The sequence below is a fragment of the Paramisgurnus dabryanus genome, chromosome 15, assembly GCF_030506205.2.
Source record: "Paramisgurnus dabryanus chromosome 15, PD_genome_1.1, whole genome shotgun sequence".
In the NCBI taxonomy this organism is placed as follows: domain Eukaryota; kingdom Metazoa; phylum Chordata; class Actinopteri; order Cypriniformes; family Cobitidae; genus Paramisgurnus; species Paramisgurnus dabryanus.
Window position 1 is genome coordinate 21,089,927 of NC_133351.1, and position 25,750 is coordinate 21,115,676.

Genomic DNA, 25,750 nt, shown 5'->3' on the forward strand with positions numbered 1-25,750 from the left:
TAACGTCCATTGATTTAATAGAACGTTTGGGTATACCAACATGGCGGCGCGGTGGCTTCACAAGTGTGACGTCATGCGCAATCCAGTCATTTATATAGATCAGTGGTGTCAATGGAAAGGATCACACCTTTATTTTGAAGCGCGTTTCTTAAAGACTCGTTTCCGTTTCCGGTTTCCACACTTGACATATGTGCGGTTGCTGTAGTAATAATTGTCACTTTAACATTGTCACTGTCATGATGTGGGTAACTAAAATAAGTAACTAAATTAACATTTATTGATACAATTGTGGTCACCAAACACCTTACCTGGTGAGTGCTGCAGCGCACTTTATTCACTCAAGCTAGCTTGCTAGGTTATAACCTTCTTGAGTAGTTAGCGCAGCCAGCGCTCGTGTGATCATGTCAGGACTATATCGAGCCCTTACAACATCCACCTCCACTATCATAAAGGTAAGATTTTTTTACTATTTCAAACAATTAATCTGGTGTGTTATTTATTATAAATAGTTTTGTGACTTTGTCAAAGATTTGTGTTAATGTGTAAATTATGATCTTTCGTGATGGCAGACTGTAACACAGGCAACACCATGTCCATTATATACAGCATGTCGCACTAGATTCACCAGGAGCCGCATCCCTCCACAAGTATGTGACGATGGCTCAAATATGCATGTATACTATTAATCGATTCAGATTTATTTCAAGTCATCACATCCTCTTTTCACCCTTTAGGTGTTTGAGGAACGAGCAAAGGAACATGAAAACTATGGTGGAGATCCAGAACATCCACATAAATTGCATATAGTGACGCGAGTTAAAAGCACAATGAGACGACCCTATTGGGAAAAGAAGGTTGTAAAGAGTTTGGGGCTCATGAAGGTCAGCAGTAGTCTTTTTTTTGCAATTCAAGAACCACTTAAATGATATTCCTTATCACTTAAATCTTTTTCATTATCAACAGGCGCATGAACCCCGTGTCCACAAGAACACCCCTTCAGTTAACAATCAACTAAAAATTATCAAGCACCTTGTTAAGTAAGTTGTACATTTGTACTACATCAGTTTCAAAGTGTTAATTATACAACTATTTAAATCATATTGTTGTATGTGCAGGATTCAACCCCTTAAACTGCCTTATGGACTACCTGCTGAAGAGGATTTGGCAAACACTTATCTTAATAGCAAAGGAGAGCTGGTTGTACAACGTCTTCTTAAACCACTTGACCAAAAAGCCATTGAATCATAGAATTTTGGCCTGTTGTTGTTGTAAATGTTTTATTGTCCTAGTGGTTTGTTTAATAAAGATTTAAATTACCTCAGCTTTACTCTTTCACTAAAACATATAATTTGCTTTGTATTTCTCAAGAATCTTTTAAATGACAGAAAAAGCATTTAACATTTCTCACCGCCATGAAAAGAAGAGAGAGCTTTACACATGTAAAATATTTTTTAATATTTAATAAGTCATGTACTGCTACAAAAGGAAAAAGCCTGCATGTCCTTTCACATCAATGGGAGATAAAGATGGCAATTCTAATTGGAATGCAGAAGCTTGCTTCCTTGGCACTTGTCTGATGCCCACAAAACTGTGCATCAGTCCATCAGAGGCAAAAAATAGTCTGTTTGCACCATTGTGTAAAACATGAGATTCCAGGCATTTCTCGAAGAAATTCACTCTTAATGAATCAAAGCTATAAATAGCAGAATTCTGCTCTTTAGAAAAAGATTTCCCTTCTGCATATCAAACTTTGACAAAAGGGATATGAAAAAGTATAAATTAATATAATTGAATGTGGTTGTTTTCAGTCATCCTAACATACAGAAAATTAAGTCGCACAAGAAATTAAATAGACAGTGAGCACAACATGGTTTTACAAGACTTGGGACTGTTATTTAGGAAGCCCTGAGAAACACGGAGCTTAACGTCTGGGTTCTTTAATCTGAATCAGAGTCCGAGTCATAGCCCTTGCCTCTGATGGTTTTTTTCTCCACCTTAGTGAACTTTGACCCAGACTTCTTCCCAAATGCTGGTGGATCCAAAAGACTCCCACTACAGGGAAAAAAAATATGCTGTGTTAAACAAGTGTTTGTTAAATGAAACAAGATTTGATCTGTATGAAAAGTATTCACATTTGTCCACCATTTAAAATCTTTTCCATGTAATATTCTACCTGTAGTTAATGATTTCTGAGCAGCCCAGCCTCCACTCAAGCATTTCAGTAGGGAACTCATCTGTGTTTCCCAGATCAGTAAAACCCACAATATAATCCTTAGTCTTCCCATCTTTCACCAGAGCCATTGTTGGAATGACTTTAATCTTCAGCCTCTCGGTTAGGAAAGGAGCCTTCTCAACATTTAGCTTGATGAACTTTGTTTCCACATGTTTTTTAGCCAGAATAGCCAAGTGCTTGTCAAGAATTTTGCATCTTTAAAAACAAAAATTTTACAGGCATTTAAAATAGCTGTAGCACAGTTTTTACGTGGATGAGTCCTTTTAACTGTGCTTGGAAAAGAGTAATAAATTAACTTAATCACCTGAAAGAAGAGTCTCTGTAGAAATGGCAGACCACGTTTTTGCTTTCTTTTACCTCCGCAAAGAAATCTTTCTCACTTGGAATTTCTCTGTATTCACCATGCCCTTTAGATATCCACTCCTGAGGACAAACACATCACAAAATATATTAAAAAGTCTGTATTTGTTGGAAACGCTTCAATACATATTCAATAATGATTTTGCCATGTGGACAAGTAAAAAAAAACATTTTAATATACCAAGATATACATTTAAAGCACTTAAAAGCTGTTTTTGAAAAACCTATAATAACCACCTGCTTTTGTTTTTGGGCTTTCTTGAGAGCCTCAAGCCTTCTCTCCTTTAGCTGCTCCAGTTCATCTTCATCCATACGATCCAACTTGTTCAGTTCAGTATCCAGCTGCTCTTCCACTATCCGTGCTGACTGCAGCATCTGCTGCTCCAGAGCCTTCGCAACAACCTCCATTGACTGACTGGCCATTTTTTCTCACACCTGATTACCTGTTGTACAATCAGTAATTAAGCAGAGACACAGGTCAAAATTGGTGCAATGCAATGACAGATTAAAAATTTTACATTGCAATAAAATATTAGACAGTGAACTTTAAATCATTAGATTTACTCAGCAAAGGCATAAATACTTATGACTCTATTCAAGCTGTATGGTATTGTATGTGTAGTTAGCTTTGTTCTGTCAGCATAAAGTAACCAGTGTAGGTGTGTCTATGCAAACAAAGCATTCACCTAGTTGGTGCAACAGATCTTACTTAATTCACATTTTAAACACACGCAGTATTATAACGTATTAAGTAATACTAAATTATGTTACAGAAGTACAACACAACAATCACTGATGATTAGATCTACTAACGTTACTAGACAGTGAGCAACAAAGACCAGAAACTTATTCAAACGCATAAAAACAATATGTCATCTGTGCTGATTTTCTACATCAGTACCTTCCTAACAAATGTTGGTTTCCAATGACATACACTTCAAAATAAAAACGGATTTCATTTAAAATTTGTATGGGTTGTCAGATATGCTAGTGCTAGCGCTAACTGTTAGTGGTGTGGTGCTCTGAACACAGTAACAACGAGGACTGATAATTAACAGCAGCTTCCACGATACTAAAACACAACACACTCAAAAGAACGCCATAACAAACTACAACACATTTTTATTGATATACAGTTTAAAATATTTTTTCGTTTAAAATATAGGTTAGAGAGCAGCACCTACCAGCACTTGTGATTTCGAGCAGGCGGTAAAATGACGCAGTGGCTTAATAACAGGCAGGCGTCTACTGATTACGTCATGCAATCGTCATTCCCACAGCCCGTATTTTGACCCATTTTCGGCAAAACAACATAAAAAAATACACAATCGTTTGTTGTTCTGTTATAAAAGTCTGTACTGTACAAAAAAAAACAAATGAGGCAATTCGTTGCTTGTTGAAACAATCAGCGTTTCCAAGGTAACGATAGTACCTTGTAATATTAAACGTACAAATCGCAGCTATTTTGTAATACATTCCGTACATTAAAAAATTGATCTCAAATCGATAATTTTTTTTATGATTAAAATATTAAAATTTACAATATTTATTTTATAAATCCAAAAATAAATAATATTTTTGTTCAGTTCATTTGCACAAATAAATGTGACCCAGTCTGTAAAATCCAGGCAGGCTTAAGCCTCGAAATCTAAATATGAGATTAGAGCATTAAAACTTGATTTTTTAAATAATTAATTTCAAATTAAACTCAACTTTAACATGGCCTTAGTCAGCAAACATTTCATTAAAGATAAGGTTATTTTCTCACAGCCAGTAGCTTATTTACATTATATAAGATGATTTTATAAACAGTAAATCGAAAAAAATATTTCACAAATTTTTTTCTCGTATTATTCTACTGTTATACAGACCATAATTCCTTTAGTGTTGTTCCATAAACAGGGACACAGTCGCCTACTGTGTAGCTACACATTTTTCATTAAAAACAATAGTTAGGTACTAGTTTTAAACTTTCTGATCATCGAATGTGACTGAAATACATAAAGCAAACAAAGGCCAAACAATATCACTTATCCAAATTTATTTGCAAATTTAGAAAACATACAAATGATGTCACAGCTTCAGGTCTTCAGGCACAGGTCATTCTGTTATGACAGATTTTTGACCATATATGGATTTCCAGGAATTCCCCTCTTTAACAATGTAAGATAATAACAGATCTTTGCCTCAAATGCAGCTGTTTAAAACCAAGACAGTATGAAATTAAAATAACAGCAAAATACATTCAGCTGAAACATAAATCCAAATGGTTTATTACTATTTACCTCTATCTTTATCCATAATGATCATTTTCTTCCAGCATGTTATTCTCAAACTTAAAATGTTGAAGAGGTATCCAAGAGAAGTTAATACCCAGTTTAGTAACCCTTAGCCAATGTTTCATCTTTTTCTTCATAAATATCCATCTTTCTTTCAGCTCTACATAGAAACAAACATACATAGAAACAAACAATACATGGAAGGGAGTCTTTATAATGTAAGAAAAACATAAATGTTAGCTTTTATATAAATGTTAGTATCCACATGCTAAAATCTGCCTGAAGGTTTTAATAAAAGATGCTGCCTTCCCTAATCGTACTATAAACATTTTAGACTGATCTATAAAGGGCAAGTAACATGCCACTCCAATCTGCTTTGCTACAAAGTCTGTTAAATATATCTGAAGCCAGACGTTCAAGTTCTGAGGTGCAAAAGGAAGAAAAAAGTAAAAAAGATGAGAAGAAAAATTCAAATAGCAAACAGAAAGTAAATATGCTCGCTTTGACAAATCTCTTTCAAAATCTTTGTAAAGTCAGTGCATTGAAAACATTCAAAAAACCTTCCCCTATCGGAAATCCCTAAAATATTGACATCATAATGAGAGAAAAATCTCAGTGTTCGGTTACTGTTGAATGAAGCCGGTACACTCATCTGTTCACAATCATACAGAATCATTATTGGTTTGATCCTCAGATGTCCTTTGTGTTCTCCGAGAACTTTAATCCCATGATTTTACAAGCAGCAATGCTACAACGATTGACAGATTCTAACAGTGTTCTCCTGTCTTTCATTCATTAAGGTGGCAGGACTGGGCTGATGTCACAGTGACTGAGGTTAGGACGGTCCTCCTATGTGATCTTCAAAGTGCTACCATACGTTTGCTGTACCACCACCTGCACATTGTCAAGGATGAAGTCAAAGGACATGCTCCACAATGACTCAGAGGACTGCTGCATAAGTCTGAAATAAATAGGTAAAATAATGACATAAGTAATGTTTTAATCAGATAGCCTCAGCTATTGTCTGTTTTGGTTAATGATATAGGTAAAAGTGAGGTAAGATTTGCCATGTCCTCTTGGTAAAGGAAAATGATACGGCAGTAAAATTAACTTCTAGTTGTTATTGTGGATCTCTGTGGATCAAATGCTTTGTTTGGGGTATCTAATTTCAAAGGCTCATTTTTATTTAACATTCAGGACATGGTTTAATATTCATTAGAATGAAATAAAATATTTTCAGCATTTTGTAAAAAAAATTACATAGCGCTTTTTTATGTCGTATTTGCCTCTAAATGCAGAAAATACTCTATCACTTTTTGCATGTCCAACTATATTTTACATACACCTGTATGCAATAAACCCTTTAAAAAATAGTAACAAAAGTGTCAAATCAGATAAAAGTCAAGTCAAAACCATACCTCTTCATGTATTTAATAACAAGGTAGAGTTTCTCCAAGTCTTTAGCTTCTACAAGTTCTGTGCAGTACTTCACCACCTGCAGAATGTCCTCCTCCATTGGTTCTAAGAGGTTTCAGCACCATACATTTAAACCACGTATACAGTATAAACATGTACTCTTATTTGTAAAAAGTCATTAAATTACAGTAACTAAATACTAAGTAACACTGCTCACAACCCTCCTGTTCAAGCCCTTACCAGAGATAGTGGTGACCCATTCATGAAGCAAAGTTCTGATATCACTGAACTCATAAGCTCCAGCTAGGGTCGGAACCGGGCGAGGATTAAATTTAGACAACTTCTCTGAAGCATCTGTGCTTGGAGAGGACGGGCACCGAACATTTTCAGTCTACCAAGGAGAAACATTTTGAATTAATGCACCAATAATGGGTAAATATCAAATACATTTTTTTTTCAATGTTCTGATATCAAGCCATATAAAAATGTAACAATAAAATAATAATAAGATTATTATCAATAACAATACAACTTACTTTGAGGCCTTGTTTGATTGGCAGAGAAACAGTTTTGGAAGGGCTGGATTTGGCGGGACTGTTTCCAGTTTGTAACAGTTTTTTTAGTGGACTGGGGCCCTTTTTGGCAGGACTTGCATTTCTTCTCTTGTAGCGTCGCTTAATTTTTCCTACTGCAGGCTGTTTTAGTTGAGGAAATGCGTTTTTCTGTTCAACTACAGAAAGTGTGAGAAAAAAGACTTAAGTCACTGATTCTGTTAGCGTGACATATGTTGTGTGGTAGTAGTAGATGAATTACGTTTACTGACCAACAACACCTTGAGCGTGAGCATTTCCTTTGTTTCTATAAGCGGAGCACAGCTCCTCCTGCAGTTCTTTAGGAAGAGCTGCAAAAACATCTGGATCCACCTGTAAAAAGTACAGATAATATGCTGAACATCTAAAACGCAGATGTTTTACTAAATGGAAAACCAACATACCTGGGAGAAATCCGGGAGCTCCAGTACAATGCCAGTTGTACATGGTTGTCCTGGTTGGTTTGGGAGCTGCAGTACAAGGGTGCCAAGCATTGGTGCTGGAGGGGCAGATGAGGTGGATCGAGGTGAGGTTGAAAGATGGGATGACGTGCTGGGCCGTTCCTCTCTGTGGCTCCAGGACTCCTCCACCTGTTTCCTTAACTCTGCAGGTAAAGCTTCTAATACAGACTGGTCCACCTAAAACCAAAGGTGAAACACGTCTGTTATTTGTTTGTTTATTGTTAACTCAGAGCTGCATTCAAGCAGAAGGGTCTTCTAACCTGAGAGGGAGATGGCACCTCAATGCTGAGATTTAGGCATCTCCTGTTATGGTTGGGTGTTTGTGGATTGGGAAATTCTCCTTTACTCGTCCCAGGTATTGGATCCGGGATGGTGGAGGGTGGTGATGAGGAAGGAACAACTCTCTCCTGATTGAACGATAAATCTCTAGATGATGAAGTGCTGGTTAATCCAACTAAAACACAAAACAGGAAAAAAATATTTCTTCTGCCAGAGGATATATTTTTGCACACCAAAAGGTTTTTATATCTCACCTTGTGCTAAAGGGTCTTTACTCTGTCTTTGTATTGACTTTCTGGCCAGCAGCAGGTCTTTAATAGAGCGGCCACTAGATGCCCCTTGTCCCGATGTGTCTGCATGTGAACCCTCCAACTGCTGTACTTGCAGTCCGACTCCCCTCATATCCTTCACGTCCAACTTCATTGCATGAAAAAGCTTAATGGCCTCTGTAGCTATCACTCGGCCACTGTCTGTAGGCTGAGCTAGTAAAACAGACCTGGAGAGTAACAGTAATGGATGGCTCTTAAAAATGTATCAGAATAAAACATACAGTGGGGAAAATAAGTATTTGGGGATTTCTAAGTGGGCTATTGACACAAAATTTCCACAAGATGTAGCCATCAAGCCAAATATTGAATTCATACAAAGAAATAAGAACATTTAAGTATACAAGTTGAGTCATAATACTTTAAGCAGCTATTTGATAGAACTACAGTGTGACAATGAATAAAAATGTCTTTCACCTGGCAAAGTTGTCACAGATACCATGACCACCATATTTGGCCGGCTCAACCGGAGCGCCGGCTTTCCGCATCATGACCTTCAGAGTAACCCGGCGACCCCTAAGTCCAGCTCCCTCCAACCTCTTCTGCACCTCCGTAGATAAGTTAGTAAGGAAAGACTCTGCCTCTTCAACCTAAAACAGCATTAGAAATAACAGGCAGCTAATGAGAGAAGACAACAGATTCAGAATGATGACAATTATAGGACGATTGAAAATGCTCGTTGTAACTTGTATACTTCAAAACCTGTGTGAACCGGATGTTGTAATTCATCTCCGCTGACACAGACTTTCTCTCCTTTTCGCTGCGCACAGGCCTGTCATCTAGTCCTCTGCAAAAGCGAAAGAGAGTCTGACCTGTCCGTGGCCCAAACTCCCTCTGAAGTTGAGACATGGACAACTGCTGCAGGTCTCCACACGTGCTTACTCCCAGGGTAGCCAGCTTGGAGCTCATTGAGCGACCCACACCTGCAGCCAAACAGAGCCAAACAGGTCACTTCTAGATAAACATGACCACCTATACGATTTGTCACTCTGCTTATAAAAACCTAGCTAAAGTCATTTATTGTATATTAATGGAGTAAAGATTGATGGATTTTATACAAAATCAGCATTATTAGTGTAAAACAAATATGCATGCATAATACATTGTTCTTACCAGGCAAACTGGACACAGGTTGATCCCGAATAAAATCATCCACCTCCTTTGACCTGAGGAAGTACTGTCCATTCGGCTTGGCTTTACGGGTCGCCATCCGAGCTAGGAGGATGTTGGAACCTGATAAGGCAAAACAAAATGCTCTATGAGCATTGGCATGTAGACATACTTGTGAAGCATTCGTTTATAAAGGCAAATCTCACACACCCATTCCAACTGAGGCTGAACATCCCGTTTTCTCCTTAACGTCTGCACGGATGGCTTCAGCCAGATCATCACAGGTGACTCCCAGCTCAACCAAAAGAGACGTGGCATCCACCAGTGCCTCATCACAACTTAAAGCCTCAATGTTATGAGTGTAGCTACGAAACAAGCAACAGAAAAGAAAGAAATTGTTACATTTATCTGTTGGGTGTTAGGAGTTGAAAATAAATAGCAAGTAAGGGCACATTCGGGCATGGTTTAAAGGGACATTCCCCCTTTTTTGAAAATATGCTCATTTTCCAGCTCCCCTAGAGTTAAACATTTGATTCTTACCCATTTTGGAATCCATTCAGCTGATCTCCGGGTCTGGCGCTACCACGTTTAGCATAGCTTAGCACAATCCATTGAATTTGAATAGACCATTAGCATCGCGCTCAAAAATAACCAAAAAGTTTTTCTTATTTAAAACTTGACTTTTCTGTAGTTGCATTGCCCAATGCATTTGTGCTAATGGATTGTGCTAAGCTGTGCTAAAAGTGCTAGCGCCAGACCCGGAGATCAGCTGAATGGATTCCAAAACGGTAAGAATCAAATCTTAAACTCTAGGGGAGCTGGAAATGTCAGCTCTATCAGTACCTGGCCAGGGTCTCATACATGATCAGTGCCACCTCTTTATACGCCTGGAAGTCATATGGCACAGCTTCCAGATCAGGGCACAGCTGCTTAGCCCGGCCAAAAAACATGCCGTTTCGCACACCGGCCCGCCTGTTCAAGAGAGAAGCATCAGTGTCACTGTTAAACAATCATTTGTTAGGCCAGATATTTCAGCTGGACATGTGTAGACTCTCGATGGATAAGGTAGATAGTAAGGATATAATACAAACCTGGCCTCATAACTGCAGGACGCGATCTCTGCCATAGACAGTGCAGTCTGGTCTAAATTCACTCCATTGCTCTTCTGAGTCCGAGTTTCCTCAGACTCTGGAGATGGGGTCAACTCAAAATCACCATCCGTTTTTTCTGAATGTGTGAAAGGTATAATGGTTAGTAATTTCAAACTGCATCTTATAGGCAATTTGTAATAAAATGATTTAAGCTCTGGACTCACCTGCCCTGTACTGATTCTGTTTATTCTGGTAGTACTGAAACTCAAGCTTCGGGTCGGCACCAGGTCTCTGTGCAACACGGCCTGGACCACGATTACTCGTAACCGCAACCGGTTTCCCTGGAGACCAAATTGACCATCGGTAAAGCTCAAATATCCAACAATTAGATAAGATACGAACTACAGCAACTGCTACAAACTGCAGGCATGTAGGCTTTGTTCAACATACCTGTGAGATCTGGTCTGTGCCTGAGCCCAACAGACACAAAGAAGCAGTCCATATCCACATGCAAGATGCAAGACTGACGCACTTGAGGAGCAGGCATTGAGGAACCTGAGTATTCAAAATGGCATTAGGACACTTAAGAGATCATAACCATAATCTTCAACAACACACAATGCAAAAGCATCCTACCTGAACTGCCATTAGCTTTGAGCTTCTTCAGTTTCTCCTTTCCAGAGAAAACAACGCCTCCTGCTGCTCGCCGCCTCCTCTGCAAGGTATTCACATACTCTGAGAACTCATTCCGCCATGTAGAAATATGATGCAGTCTCGAATGAGAAAAAAACTCTGATATAAGTCCAGCTTCTGCTCCATGAACAGCCTGCCTACTTCCCGACTGTTTACTGGAGTCTGAAAGGTTGGCGTTAGAGGTGGTATGGTAGCTCCCATTTAGTCGAACTTTGCTGGTCTGATGACCCTTTACAGGGTCAGCTGAAGTTCCTGCATTGCATGTTGGTTTTAGTTGGAGCTCATTTTGCATATTATGAGGAGCGGCTGTGGATATTGAGGATGTCTGATGGGAACCTGCTTCTGAACCAGCAGAAGAGCGATTAGGCTGCTGCTCTCTTTCACTGTGTCTTGACTGTGGGACGTGAGGGCGATGGGACTGTGCGTCAACCTGAGGAAGATGTTCTGCTAAGTCTTGAGGCTTTAAGGCACCATTCACAGGATGGACGTAACCATTGGTCAACAATGGGTCTCTCGAGCTTCTTGGCAAAGGGGCGCAGGCGTTATCATCATCATGGATCCCATTGATTTTATGGCTTCCTGTGTCTTCAGAGATGATGCTATACGAGCCATTTCTGCCAAAAAAAATAAGTGTTATTAAAAATTATTTAATAAAAAGAATAAATAAATAAGTATGTAATTAAAAATAATTTAATAAATTAAGAAAGATATCGCTCCAAGGCTCACTGAAGTGGTGATGTCATTTTAAGTAAAACAGGAAGTCAGTTCAGAACTATCAAGAAGACCCTGCTCTTTTAGCATTTCATTTATGGCACAGTCCAGCAAAGCCTCATTTAACAGCTTAATAAATAAATTCTAAAAGAGTCCCGATCTAGATATAGTATAAACTGTTATTACAGAATAAAAACGATGATAACTGTGACGTGTAATAATGTTTATGTGTATGCAGCTGTGTTTGTTTTCTCGTTTACTCGTCAGTGTTGTTTATAATGTTAAGGCTGTCTAACAATTTGTGATGTTTGATCTCCTCCACACTGTTTTCAGCACATATGATCTGCTCTGTGCTATTGCACTGGACAGGAGTACCCTGTATACAGTATGTGTGCATTGTAGCGGCTCACATGACACTGATGCAATATCACACTTCATTTAACCCAATGGAAAGCACATTTACACTATATGAATTGTTTCTAATCCCCTGCTTGGTACCATTTCCCATATAAAACGTAGAAAATGTATTAACAAGTCTCCCATTACAGGCACTTGTGATTTCAGGCTGAGCAATGTAGGGGAGGGGACGCTTTGCTTCCATTACCCCCTCAAATCCATTATTACATCCTATAGGTTTACAATTAAATTAAAACAAAACATAAATATTATAACAAAACACAAATCAGAATAACAGGATGGAAAAGTCATAAATTACTTACATTTATATGTTTAGTAATATTATAAGTGCACATAATAAAATAATAAAAAAAACATGTCATGACCTGTCTAATGGCCACAACACACAACATAACATTTATAACATCTTTATTGGAATAAGATCGATATTTATAATAGATTCAGTAATTTATGGAGAGCAAAAAGCATCTAAAAAGCACTCAGAAGTGCATTAATGCAACATTGCCATGACCATGAATGGAATGGCGCACCTAACTGCACCACTAGACTAAATCTGAAAATAGATCCACTAAATTGATCAAAGCAGATCCATGTGTTTGTGTGTTTACTAGTTCTCCTCATGCTGTGTTTTAATGCAAAGTGTTCTGACTTCCTTATTATTTGTCTCTGCCAATAGGGCTGTCAAAATGGCTGAACAAGTACATTCGAAATTCGTCCTTGAAAAATAATAAAATTCGAATTATATTCGAATTATAAAGACCTACTTTATCTTGGAGAAAATACTCCTAAAAGCCCACAAGAGGGCGCAGCACAAAGCCCCAATAATATAATCATGCACAGCATATTTTTTGTTAAAACGAATGTTATAAACACTACTAATGAAATCAAAATTAACCAGTATAGTTGTGCACCTGTAAATGTACAAAACGAATGCCATACATAGACAATGCATATTAATATAGGGCATTTTATATAAGTAGATAAATTAACGTGTTTCTAATAAAGTATGAAAACGAATTAATCTTTATTTAAGCCAAAATAAGTGGGAAAGATCATTAGTCATTTAAATTTTGTCAAGCTTAAACGCTATTCACAACAACTTATATTATATTTTGTGTGTTCCTTGGTTGAAACTATGTAGAAATATATGCGAGTAATAAAGTACAGAACAGAAATGTTTAACTTACGCGCAGAGTGAAGCCGTTAATAAAGCAGACTCTCCGTAATTAATAGAGGACGTGCTGAAACAGTCGAGTTGGCAGATGATCATCATGTTTATATTTCACGCAGATAATGTTGATGAAAAACTTGCATATCAAATGTCCAGGTGAAAGTCAAGTTTCCAGTCAGTTAAAATAAAGCCACCGCGGCGTTATTCTCTCATATGCGGTGTGGACTCTGTAGATGCATATATGGTTTTAATGTTGCTAAACAAGCAGCTGTATTATGGCACTTTCGTGTTGATCAGTTACGTTATTTTAAACTTTAAAACTGCATTTAGAAGCAGACGACAATAACTCATCTCAGTTAGTTTCACTTTGCGGTTGAATTCCAGTTGATGCTCCAAAAACCAAAGCAGCATCACACAGCCCTTTTAATATGTATTCTGTCCGACTCGTAATCCCCACTGTCTTTTCTTGCTATTTTTCAAATGAATAACGCTGGCTTGCTCCGCATAGTTGGCTGAGCCGCTCTGTATAACATTCCGCGTCAGTTATGCATTATCACGTTGCGTGAGCTTCCTGACACAGGTAAAATTCGAATGCAAAGTTTTACGTTCGAATATGCATATTTTTTTTACATTCGACGAATATTCGAAATTCGAATTAAAATTTGACAGCCCTATCTGCCAATGACTGTATGTGTGCTTAACTCTTTCGCCGCCATTGACGAGATATCTCGATCTCGTCAATCAATAGAAAACGCTTCCCTGCCAATGACGAGATTTTCCGTCTTTCCGCAATACCGCTATTATCCACCAGGTGGCGGCCTTCCGCAACTTTTTAAACCCGGAAGTATTGCCATATGGCAAGCGGCTGCATGTCCGTGTCTGTTTTAAAGATCGCTCTGAATCGGATCTCTATGAAAAGTCCGTCACAAAATTTGAATTATTTCTGCTTTTTGCTCAAAATGTGGTGTTTTTGCAGAAACCTACCAATATTCAAAAGCTGATTACAAAAAAACCACTGAAGGTAGGATTAAACGGAGGGTCTGTTCTTTCATTTGGTGTATTGTATGTTTATATATTAAAAGAAGAACATTTTATGGAAGGCATTAAACTTTGGTGAAAATCATGAAAACTTTTTTTTAAAAACGCTGGCGGTGAAAGAGTTAAGGTTGCTGACACGAATTATTAAGCATACTCACAGTTTGACACCCAGCTGGTGATTGGTTTGCTCAGTGAAGTTAGATGCGTGGTTAGTGTGAGAGGATTTGAGGACTTCTGAATGAGAACGAGTGTGGCTCAGCTCAGGCTGGATGCCGTCTGGTTGGACGAGGCTCAGACTGGGCTTGGCTGGGTCACGGTTACACGGTGGATCCTGCCCTTCTCGCTTATGCACGCTGGAAAAGTCCAAGCATTTCTGCTTTGGGTACAGCTGATACTGAATGTAAGAAAGCTGATGGCCTGCCTTAATACTGCAAAAACAGTAAAATTATTTTAATAAGTCTCATAGTGCTCTTGTTGTGCATTTGTATCAACACTCAAAGACATGAACCTGTCTGTAATCCAGTCTGGTCGCACTACTTTCTCTCCTCTGAGCTCCTGTATTTTGTTGTTTGGCAGGTTGGTGGCTATGATGTGTGTTGTTTTGGAGCGAGAGTAATACAGATGGAACTGGCCACCATGCAGCATCATCAGCCTGCGCAGCTCATTTGGGCTGGGATCTGCATAGAGAGAACACTTACTGTAGATACAAAATTCACAAAATGCACCTGTTGTGGTTTTATCTAATGTGCTTTAAATGGAAAATCTGTAAAAAAAAAGTGTTTATATTCAATGTCCCAAATTATTGCTTTTTTGATAATACAAATTAGAATATCAGATATTTTGTTATTTCCAATAATAAATTAGATCATGCATCACATGTTTTTAATTAAGATTACATGTGATGACTAACAATATAAATATATAGATTTGAGTTTCACACTGTAAACAAACCACATCACATGTATGTGATAAAGAGGACATGATGGGAGAAGTCTGACCTGTGTAGCCATTAACGTAGATGGCCACGCCACTGAAGATAAAGGAAGACTTTCCATCCTTCTGCTTCTCTTTGGGGGCGTCCTTTTGAAACTGATCCTCAAGCTTTGATATTTTTGCAGCCATGTAACCACCCTAAACATCCAAAAAAATCCAAAACCTCAAGCAATGAGAATTAATAAAAAAAAAACACATGCATTAAACAAAGACAATACAAGCAACGAGATATCAAATCATGAGATCAAGCAGACAGCACAGGCTGTACATTCACTTAATATAGCAAATTTAACTCTTAAAAAAAATGGGACTATAGATACACACAACACATGCACACAAAGAAAAATGTGCAGCGCTGGCTGACAAACGTTTGATTACGCCTCAGACATTCAGTGAGACTGGAGGTGCAAGTCTGCCGTGCTGGCACGGCGACTCTCTGTCTCCATGGCAACGGATGCAACGCTGGGATTCAGGAATTGAGCCTGAACCAATAAACGAACGCAATTGCACCAATACTCGCTTCACCTGTACTGACAGGAAATCACCCTGAACTTAATTAATACAGCTTGAAATATGCCAACACAAAAGACCCGTACTCCAAGGCTGTTCTTTGTTTTAATAAACTGCAAATCCAGTAAAAGTCACATACATCTAGGATGGCATGAGGGTATGTATATTATAAGGGGAAAATTCATTTTTGGGTAACCTATTTCTCTAAATACACAAACTCCAGCCTTTCTGTCCCAAATTTGGTGGAAAAATGCTTTGTTGACAATTCATTGGGAGATGCTGTGATTGCAGAGTAAACAGTGACTGATGAACCTTGAAGTTACCTATGCTGTTGCTGTAGATTTTCTGTTAACGTACCTGAGGAACACAAGGACACTGAAGCCCTTGTTTACTATGCTTATGGCAGAAAGGCAGATGATAAGGCACATGTGCCAGCCACAAGTGAGGAAAATTGAGGATTACTCACTGGTGTAATACAAATGAAAATCAGTCTAGACTTTAGCACAAACACAAGCAGTCACACAGGAAATTCCTGGTGCATTGCGTTCACAAATATGATGATAGGTACAACAAAATGAACTTGAAACAGTTTTAATTTTATATTGTATATTTCTAATTGAACACAGTCATGTCTTACATTTTATTTGTATTAATAGCACATTTTTGACAACTCATTATTGTGTAATCGAATAGGACATGAAACTCTCAGGCATCTTATACGACAAAAATATCCTTATCCGATTTGATCCAGAAACATTTTTAGTTATGCTGGTTAAAAGTCTCCTCACATCCTGAAAATAATCACTATGTTAAGGTGTTTAAATGTATTTGTAGAAATTCATGTCATCTGTGAAAGGCGAAGAACCAAAAAAATCCAATCATAGATCTCGGTCTGAACGGACATTGCCTTTTTTGTCCCTTATCCGTAAGCGTAATTTGAATGCCACTACGCTTGCGTTCGTTTATGGATTAGTGTAACGATATAGTTACTACGTCTACACAAACCAAAGTGTGATTTAACTAATTCTGATGTAAAACGGTAGTTTATGTTGGTTATTTTGCTAATGTTTTTTACTTTGTAATGCAAAGTTTGGCTAAAGGGGTCCGTAAATTTTTTTGCATATGGGCCCGGGACTGACTTGCTACGCCACTGTGTGCGTGTGTATGTATTTTGAAAGAGGCGTGACTTTGGATGGCGATTTAAATGGAGGGTGGGATCGTGATTTCATTGCTAGTCGGCTACCGTTAGCATTTTTCAAAATTAGATACCCTACCTTTAAGTGTATGGTGTACGATTTTTTAAGTTCTCTGGTTGAAGTCATCCAGAATTTCTCATACCGTAATATACACAAAATATGTCCGTTATATGCCAAAATAATGCCCCCCCCCCAATATCTTGCAGGCCTACACTAAAGCAAAATGTATGTGATGCTTGTCAAGTGGTATTTTTAGATTCTACATTAAAAAAATAATTAAGGGGTTCTTACCATTCCTCCCCATCCATCTTCATCACTGGCTTTCTTTCTCCATCCATCTCGACTCATACTGAGGGACCTGAAAAACAATTTAGTAAAAATTCTGGGACTTTGAAAACTTTTCATGAAAAATTACATGGGAATAGGTGGGAACTGATAAGATAAATCAGATGTCGAGGAAGCTAATGTTTGTATGTGATACAGTTTGTTTACATTACCAAAAAAGTTACAATTAATTCCTTAAATTCCTTAAGTTTCAAACTTGGAATATTCCTAATCTTTGCATTCTTAGCACTCCATATTCAATTAAACTTCAGCTAAAACAAAATAAGTTTTTTGAGGATTTAGGGGGGTCGTGTTCATTTATGAACAATATGAACTTTGTTAGAGAAATATTATTAACGCAACAAGCATGTGCTTTCCTCTTTTTTTGCATAAAATGTCACACACACACCACAGGAAGCTCTACTGACAGAGTCTTCATGTGCAATAATTCTAATCTGTCTCCAACTACGCACCTATTCTCCACTAAGGGAACATTAATCTCTCAGTCTTTTATTTCTTGCCATTTCTCTCACACACTGTGCTACACTAAACAACATGATGTACCAGGTTAACTCTATAATCTCTGCCTGTATCCACATCCCATACAGGTTAGGATATCTGCAGAACTGTAGTAGTGTCAATGCCAGGCAGAGATAAAATGAATCTTTATGTTGGCACTTTGAAAAGTGTTGGAAAAGTTATACCATTATCTGCCATTGGTCAAAAATGATAGCTCCGCCCCCAAACGCATGCCAAAGGCTGAGCCAATGATGGGCCAGTTAATTAATAGAGCAATGTTTACTTTCTGTAGAGGGAATCAACCTACAACCAGCTTACTACACATTAAACACGTAGAAAGTATTTGAATTTACACAAATGAACCAAATGGGCCACAAATCGTTCTGTGGCATCTGCTCAGCCAACCCTAAATAAAAAACATAAAACAAAACTGAAACTAAGATGTTCCTCACAAAGACAGCTGCATGACAAATTTATTTTAACCACTGCACTGCCACATATAACAGTCTAGCACAGAGCATCCAATAATAACTGGTGATAAACAGTTGCTAAGTAAACCAGAAGACAACAGCAATTGGGTGAACTCCAAAAATGATTAAATGTATATGTTACATGCGTGCACTGGAGACTTTTAATCTGAAATATGAAAATAGAAACTTTCAACATGATAAACCACATTTATCGTAAACATAATATTTTTAGCTAGTTAGTGCCCACATCGGCCGCCACGAGCGTGCAAGCCAGGACATGATTCGCCATGTGCATGATCAGAGTCTCGCAGTGCAACAATTTTGGACAACAAAAGTCCAGTCCGGAAAAGTGGGGCAGATCAATGGAGCAGTAGTGATCTGACAAAGATGAGACTTATAAGGCAACTGACATTTTGGACATAAACCTGCAACATCGTTTAAGTGCAACACATTCAAATCGATGAGTTCAATACTGAACACCAAAACCCCTTGCGCGTGATCTGCGGTTTGTTTTGAAATGAAACAATTGAAAAGTGACATTGTTGCTCACCAATAATCCCCCAAATCTTTACAGATGTGTTTCGTTCAAACCAAAGCGCCTTTGTTTCCGCTCTGGCGTTGCGTCCTCCTCCCCTTTTGCGTCAATTTTGAAAGCTTACTAACAGAGACGTCGTGCATAGTCGGCTCTTTCCATATCGTCATGCCCCCGTAACCGCACCGTTCAAGCCCTTTACCCTTCACTCATATCTCCACTGCTGGCCGCTTGCTCTTTGCCAAATTTTCTGCTTGTTTTCCGCGTCAGACCCTCCTCCTCCTCTCTGCCGGGGTCACGCAGTGACAGCGCTGCCGCCGCCTCTATCTCACAGCGCCCTCTAGTGGCTGATTATCTAAACTACACTTGTCGCAGCGCAGAGTTAAGCTTGTGAATAATAATCACGGCATCAAGAAGTTGCTTTGTACGTTTCACATGGCGAAAGCATAGCTCGTGTGTATTAAGTAGGAAAGGCCGGTGTTGTTTAGTAATTTTCCATTAGCAAATGCTTGGCTCGTGCGATTCAGAACTAAGCCTTTTCCATGGTAGGATTTGTGCATTCGTTTCCTGCTGCAGAAAAGGTTGCGTTGTGTTGAATTCACTGTATGCTGTTGTTATCGAATGTACAGGTTTTAAGATTTGTGATGATGTTTTCCCTGCTCAAAGACCAGTTATTCACCGACGATACATTTATGGTGAGAATACGCTTAATCTGCGGTTTGTCTTTATGTAATCTGTCCCATACCGCACATGTCCCACGATAACCTGGGGTGCGCAGACAGCATGCGCAGAGCGACTGTCTCAACCTAGACAGAAATATATTTAGCATTGGCCATTTCTTATTATGTTTTGTATCGGAATATTAGAGAGATTTTACCAAAGATATAAAAATGGTCATGTTCTGTCGCGGTTAGCTTTATTAACAGTTTGATGTGATGTAAACAATTTATTTAATTGTATTATTATATAATATTTTGTCGTATCATTTAACGTCCATAAAACCAATTCCAACTGAAGTTGGATCTGTAAATCAATTATACAGTACATCATTTTATGATATTTGCTTTATGATATTTCCTACAATTTGACCAAGACACACGTCATAGTGACGTCACTTATTTTAAACTACTTTACTCTCTTACATCCAGTACATGACGATTTTTTAAAATAGTTTGGTTTATATGCTTTTTAAAAATAATTATATAGGTGTTCTGTTTATTAATTTTCTTAACAATTCTCTTTTATAATTTATATTTTATTGTATCGAGAAAGGGGGAAATGACGTGAATTACGTTATTAGGTTACATGCACTGCAGTATTTACTCTTTTTTTCTTGCTCGGTTCTTATACATTTTATTTTAAAGTTTCGTTTGACTGGCCCTGCTCTACATACCGTTATTATACATACCGTAACTTAATCTAACTTTTACAAAACATAATTTTAACACAATTTAGACAGAATAGACATATTGTAGCAGAGTAATATGCTTTTAATAGCATCCAAGAATATAACAAAGTATGTTTTAAAAAAAGATAACACTGTTCACCAACTAAAGTAGCACACCTGTTCCAAATGTTTCCAATAGATGGCAGTATTGTTCTATAGCTTAATATCTTGTGTCTGACTCCAAACGCTTTTCAGTTGTAAAGACTGATGTGATCGAGATTGAAGGTCCTTGTGTGATTATTTATATTTTATTTGAACAAAAACTATACCTATACTATATGCAGAAAATAACTTGCATACATACAAGTAAAAATAAATAAAGAATAGTTATTATGGATTGAAATATAAAAGCATCTCTTAATACACACACATAAATTGTGTTCTATTATTCATTTGCGTTTTGCAAAATTTGTACACTTAAATGTAAAGGGTTTTCTTTGTATTTAGAGATGATTACACTACCTAGGATTCGTGCAAAGGTGATATTGTAAATGAGAGGCAAGCAATACTTCCATGACAGAGCTTCCAAGAATACATTTACTCTTTTAAGAGTTGAGTGCCAGGAAAGGGATTTCATGTGCAAAATAGAAAAGCAAAGACAAGATCATGAGAACCCACTGACTGGCAATGCTAAGCAGGATTTACCCCCGAGCTGAAGATCAGAAAACGAAGATGGAAACAGAATAAGGAAGAGAAATGGTTGCCAATAATTTTAACTCTTTTCACTGTATTTCTATAGATTGGGGTCAGGGAGAGTGTTGAAATTATGAGGAGAGAAATTGAGTTGGGCTGAGCCAGTCAGATGCTGACCCACAAGTCAAGTTTATAACACATGCTGCTGCTCCTGTCAAATACATGTGGCCACTTTCCACAATCACAAACACTGTGCTTGCAAATAAGTCAGACACACAAGAGAATGGGCATGTTACTGAAGAGGGTACTTTTTACAGAATAAAATTTGAAAGCAGACTGGGACTAATGGGAAAATAATTTTAACTTACAGCAAGTGAATGCGGATAAGAGGATCAATCATACATGACCATAGAGACAATTTAGAGATGATGCATTGTTGTGAGGCTGCCTCTCCAGGTCATACTTTCACATATATTGTTATTTACCATTAGGGTGAATTAAAGTAATTAATCGCCATGTGGACTGAAAGGGTTGACTATAGGGTGCTTCTTTTGTATGTCTATCAGATAATAATGATCTTGGTATTGAGTTTAGTTAATGGAGTGTATGTGCTGAGTTATTCGTCTGTGAAAAGGCTCCATTAGCTCGAAGATTGCTCCGTTATTTATTTGCCAAAATTGTTTTGATGAATCACAGTTTCGTTCTTTTATTCTTTTGTCCCGTTTCTCTCGGTCATTATTGACTTCAGGTGTGTCTTTACGGATCAATTCGTGATTTTCTTGGAACGTTTAGAATGTCGTTACTTCCTCTGCAGAGAAAATCTGCTGGTTATACTTCAGTAAATACTGTGCCTGCTAAAAAAAAACATTTTGAGATTTGAAATCAATTGTCTTATGCTTTTAAAATGTAAAATTACATTTAAAATTCAGTTTATTGGACAACAATTATCTGCTTTAAAGGACCAACATTGCAACACTTAAAAGTGCATCCAGTGCACAATGATTACATCATAGATTCAGGTCTTTGTTTCCTGTAAATAGCTTATTGGCGACGTTACCTATAATGAAATTGAAATAAGTCCACTCACATTGGACAGCAGCTGAACAGCCCTAAACTTTCAGCAGATTTGGTGACCATGTAATTATGGCACCGATCACGACCCTCTCTTAGAAGGCAGAGTTTTGGGTGAATGGAGAACTTTAACGTTATTAACCTTTGTCTTTATTGAGCAAATTGTGCAGAAATTCCATCAGGTGAGAATATAATTCATGATTTACTGTAAAATGTAATGACACCTGTTCCCCCCACACACACATAGCCTAAAAGCAGTTTTGCAGGGAATTCATTTATAATATAAATATTATTATTTTACATTTATAAAATGAAACATAAACTGGCACACATGTAACACATCCACACAGGCACACAGAAACCTGATCTGTCCATATTAACAATGTGAAAGACTATAAAGGGTAAACAAATGAGAGTTAGGCAGAAGCAGAGAAACAAATATGTACAGGAAAACATAAATGCATGATACAGTAAAAGAGCAAAGAGAGGCACAGGGAGGCAAATGCAGTGAGGGGGTGTGCGAGGGCCCTTGCCAGGGTTTGCCCTCTTGTCACTCTCTCAGCGTCTAATGGGAGTGATTGATTTTTCCGCCTGCTCTTATCGAGGGGAGCAGCCAGCATCAATAACAACGTGGAATTAGACACATAGCATCTCCCAGCTGAAGAAAGAGAGGAACCGAGGATCAACGACAGCCAAACTGGTTTGGAAGGGGAAACGGAGGGTGTCTGTTTATGCGTGCCGGTGCTGAGCCTAAGTATGCGATTAGATAAAAGATTTCTTATTCTGCGTTAAAGGTGCACGCAGGCATGCCCAATGTTGTCCCATTTTTTCTGCCAAATTCCTTCCTTCTTTATCTTAAACTCATTGTCATTTCGAAGCATAACAGCAGAGCAGGGAACGAGCTGAAGGAGAACCCTTTAAGAGTACAGCCATGAACTTGAGTACGTTGTATTCATATCTGTGTAATAATAATCTGTGATTGGTGTAGCTCTGTTCTCAGCACAAGAGGCGTTGAGAAAAGCGGAAATTACCATGTTTCAGAAATGTGGCCGAACGCAAGGAAAAAGAGCGCAGTAATTGAATACTTTCACCAGACAGATTTCCCATTTTCCAATTTCCTGCCGGGCACGTTAGTAATTTTGCCATCTCATCTGTTATTCTGTGATTCCGGTGAGTCTTGGATCCAGAGGCTTAATGCAATTCTTGGGAGGTAATTGGAAGGTACAGGTGCGAAGGGGGGATTCATTTGCATTCACAGTTTCTGCATATCTACAGTAATGTGACCACCTCGACACACAGAGCGAAGCACATCTAGGTATGTGTGTGCTATGCACCCCATTACATAGCAAGATAAGATTTGTTACCCTTTAACAATTAATGTTAATGGGCATTCATGGCCTAATGGTCAGAGAGTCCGGCTTGTAACCTTGTTTGAGTCTCACGGCCGGCAGGTTGCAACTGGGATGCCCTCTTGAGCAAGGCACCTGTACCCCAGTGCTCACCGGGCGCTGAAGTAAAAGATGCCCACTGCTCCGTGTTTGTGTGTGTTCATGACTTGCAGTGCATGTGTTGTTCACTACTAACTAGATGGGTTAAATGCAGATATCACATTCCAAGTATGGGTTACCATACATAAGTTATTACGTCACTTTCACTGTTACTCCCCCAAAAAATAATAGACTCAGCAACCAACTTTCACACTGAGCAAGAAATAACACATCCCCTTATCCAAATTAATACAACTTTGGGAAGCAGAAACATTATTATTTTTTCACATTTTTTGTACATAAACATTTTGAACTTTTGAAGTTTTTCTTAAAATGAGAAAGTTTCCAATAAATAAAATTAAAAATTAAGAAAAACCAAATGAAAGAGTATATATTCTAAGTAAAATATGGACAGGAAGTGATTTAGAGAAAACTTAGCAAAGTTACCATTTCTCTGCACAAATTTCAAAGTTGCAGAGTTTGCAACCCTGAATCTTTCTCCTTATAGTTTACTACAATCAGCACAGATTTCAACAGTCTGTTATTTTCATACTTCACCTCTAAAACTTAAAAACTGACAATATTAATCATATAATTGATGAATAGACAGCAGGGTAAAAGAGACTAATCAAAACTCCCCCCATTCTGACCTTGCTTGTCTTCCTTCATTGTTTCAATTTTATTAGTGGACTCTTTGTTCAATGCAAAGGCCATTTTATCCCAACCTGGACCACTAGATAAAGAAAGGCACTGAATCCAGCCTGCACATTCACCCAAAACAAAAGAAGACAGATTCTCACTGCCTGTCCAAGGCCCAATCAGAGCACTTGAAAGAGTAAAGCCTTTCTTTCGCTCGTAAGTCTCAAAGCCACACACACACACACACACACACGTATAGGCTACACTTGTTAGCCATCGTCTCTCTCCCTCTCCCTCTCTCTCTGACTGTCATCCCGTCTCTAATGCAAACAAACACATTGCCATTGATCGGCTAAACCTTGGACTGTATATTCAGTATCCACTCACTGATCACAAGGTTCAGGTCTTTAGTCTGATAGGACTCTTGAATAAATGAAATACCCATATGCGTCTGTTCAGTCTCAGCTCTCACCCAGTTCATTTATAGAATGAACAGAGGTCTGTATTATTCCACGTCTATAGAGTTGTTAAAAAATTTACTTAAACGCACAAAAATACAGCAATTAAAGAGAAAGCCTTGCATACGTGTATTCTTCAGAGACTTAAATGGTGGTATTCAAAGAGCGCCATGAGAAAAATATCCCCAATAAAACATGCCCTTTCCAATCTTTAGCTCATGAGACATGGGTGCAGTCATTGTTTAAATTACTTTACCACCTTAGGTGTGTGTTCATGAAATATTAGGTGGTTGTGTGAGTATCTGCACCTTAGCGCTGCCAGTAAGTTTATTGGACTCTAAAAAAAGCATAGACAGCTCGAAACAACTTTTAATTTCTTTTTACATTAACATGGTAGTTCAATTGCTTGTTTTATAAACACACCAGGTGATTTTTTTCTTGTTAATAAATCCAGGTAAAGCGTAAACAACGACCACAAAATGGACACAGCATGTGGTGAAACACACATTCTCTGCCAATCGATTGCAACTTGTTACTTTCCCAAAGCTTACATTCGGATATGGTAAAATAACCGGACTGGGTGCACGGTAAGTGACAAATTCTGCACAAATCTCGAACCCAGTGTGATGGTGTGAACTCTTTCGTTCACAAAATCCAAGACACCCCACTGTTAAGGACCCCTGGAGGGCAAGTGTAGAGGAACACGCACACCCCGCTTTTCCCCTTAAGTGTGCACACACACATATCTTACCCACCCACCCATCTATACACCCAGACAAAGACCATCTTTGTTCGCCCCGCTGTGCTCTCTGTCTTTTGAGATGGGCTGAAACTGCTCGTTAAAATCTGTGACATCTATTGGGGAGATCGACCCCCTATTGCTTGTGGTTTACAACTCTCCCCCACCTCGTCCAACGCCTCCCTCCCAGTCCTGGCAGGAGCGAGGAGCACAGCCTTCCTCATAAGAAAAGCAGCCAAGAATTCCAACGACAGCCGATGACTTCTTGAATAAGAGAGCTTTATTAGCAGTCAGATTTGGAAAAGACCTCCCTCGTACAAGTTGACAGTCCAAGCAGCCCCTGGGACTGTCATAGCTGAGGTCCGTCAGACCGGAGACTGAGAACATAAACTCAGCTTCATTCCCAGGCATTGAATCAATACATCAATCTGCCAGTTAAACACCAAATCAACGCTGTCAACAGAGGGTGACAATTAATGCAGCACCTTGTTGGGTATCTGGCCACACTGTTATCAAGATCAACGAGGAAGGCAGTTAAACCAGCATCTTTTTGGACC

The 25,750-nt window shown here is 38.4% G+C and overlaps 3 protein-coding genes across 3 annotated transcripts; 1 reads left to right on the forward strand and 2 right to left on the reverse strand.

Moving 5' to 3' along the window:
* The first annotated feature begins 155 nt into the window (after positions 1-155).
* mrpl30 (mitochondrial ribosomal protein L30) lies at positions 156-1,317 on the forward strand. The gene is made up of 5 exons (XM_065248944.2): positions 156-452; positions 570-647; positions 735-881; positions 964-1,037; positions 1,116-1,317. The coding sequence occupies exons 1-5, from the start codon at positions 402-404 to the stop codon at positions 1,246-1,248; spliced, it is 483 nt and encodes a 160-aa protein (XP_065105016.1). The 5' UTR covers positions 156-401; the 3' UTR covers positions 1,249-1,317.
* Positions 1,318-1,440: 123 nt separating this feature from the next.
* On the reverse strand, positions 1,441-3,891 carry txndc9 (thioredoxin domain containing 9). Its single transcript, XM_065248943.2, has 5 exons — positions 3,778-3,891; positions 2,831-3,036; positions 2,538-2,656; positions 2,174-2,428; positions 1,441-2,052 (listed from the first exon to the last, which is right to left on the reverse strand). The coding sequence occupies exons 2-5, from the start codon at positions 3,014-3,016 to the stop codon at positions 1,938-1,940; spliced, it is 675 nt and encodes a 224-aa protein (XP_065105015.1). The 5' UTR covers positions 3,017-3,036; positions 3,778-3,891; the 3' UTR covers positions 1,441-1,937.
* Positions 3,892-4,619: 728 nt separating this feature from the next.
* Positions 4,620-19,075, reverse strand: rev1 (REV1 DNA directed polymerase). The gene is made up of 22 exons (XM_065248945.2): positions 18,738-19,075; positions 17,166-17,232; positions 15,174-15,306; positions 14,684-14,852; positions 14,334-14,603; positions 10,782-11,452; positions 10,596-10,700; positions 10,370-10,486; positions 10,146-10,281; positions 9,898-10,026; positions 9,265-9,419; positions 9,058-9,177; positions 8,647-8,867; positions 8,362-8,534; positions 7,873-8,114; positions 7,600-7,793; positions 7,283-7,516; positions 7,112-7,211; positions 6,825-7,018; positions 6,529-6,679; positions 6,291-6,393; positions 4,620-5,833 (listed from the first exon to the last, which is right to left on the reverse strand). The coding sequence occupies exons 2-22, from the start codon at positions 17,220-17,222 to the stop codon at positions 5,722-5,724; spliced, it is 3,786 nt and encodes a 1,261-aa protein (XP_065105017.1). The 5' UTR covers positions 17,223-17,232; positions 18,738-19,075; the 3' UTR covers positions 4,620-5,721.
* Between the last annotated feature and the right edge of the window lie 6,675 nt (positions 19,076-25,750).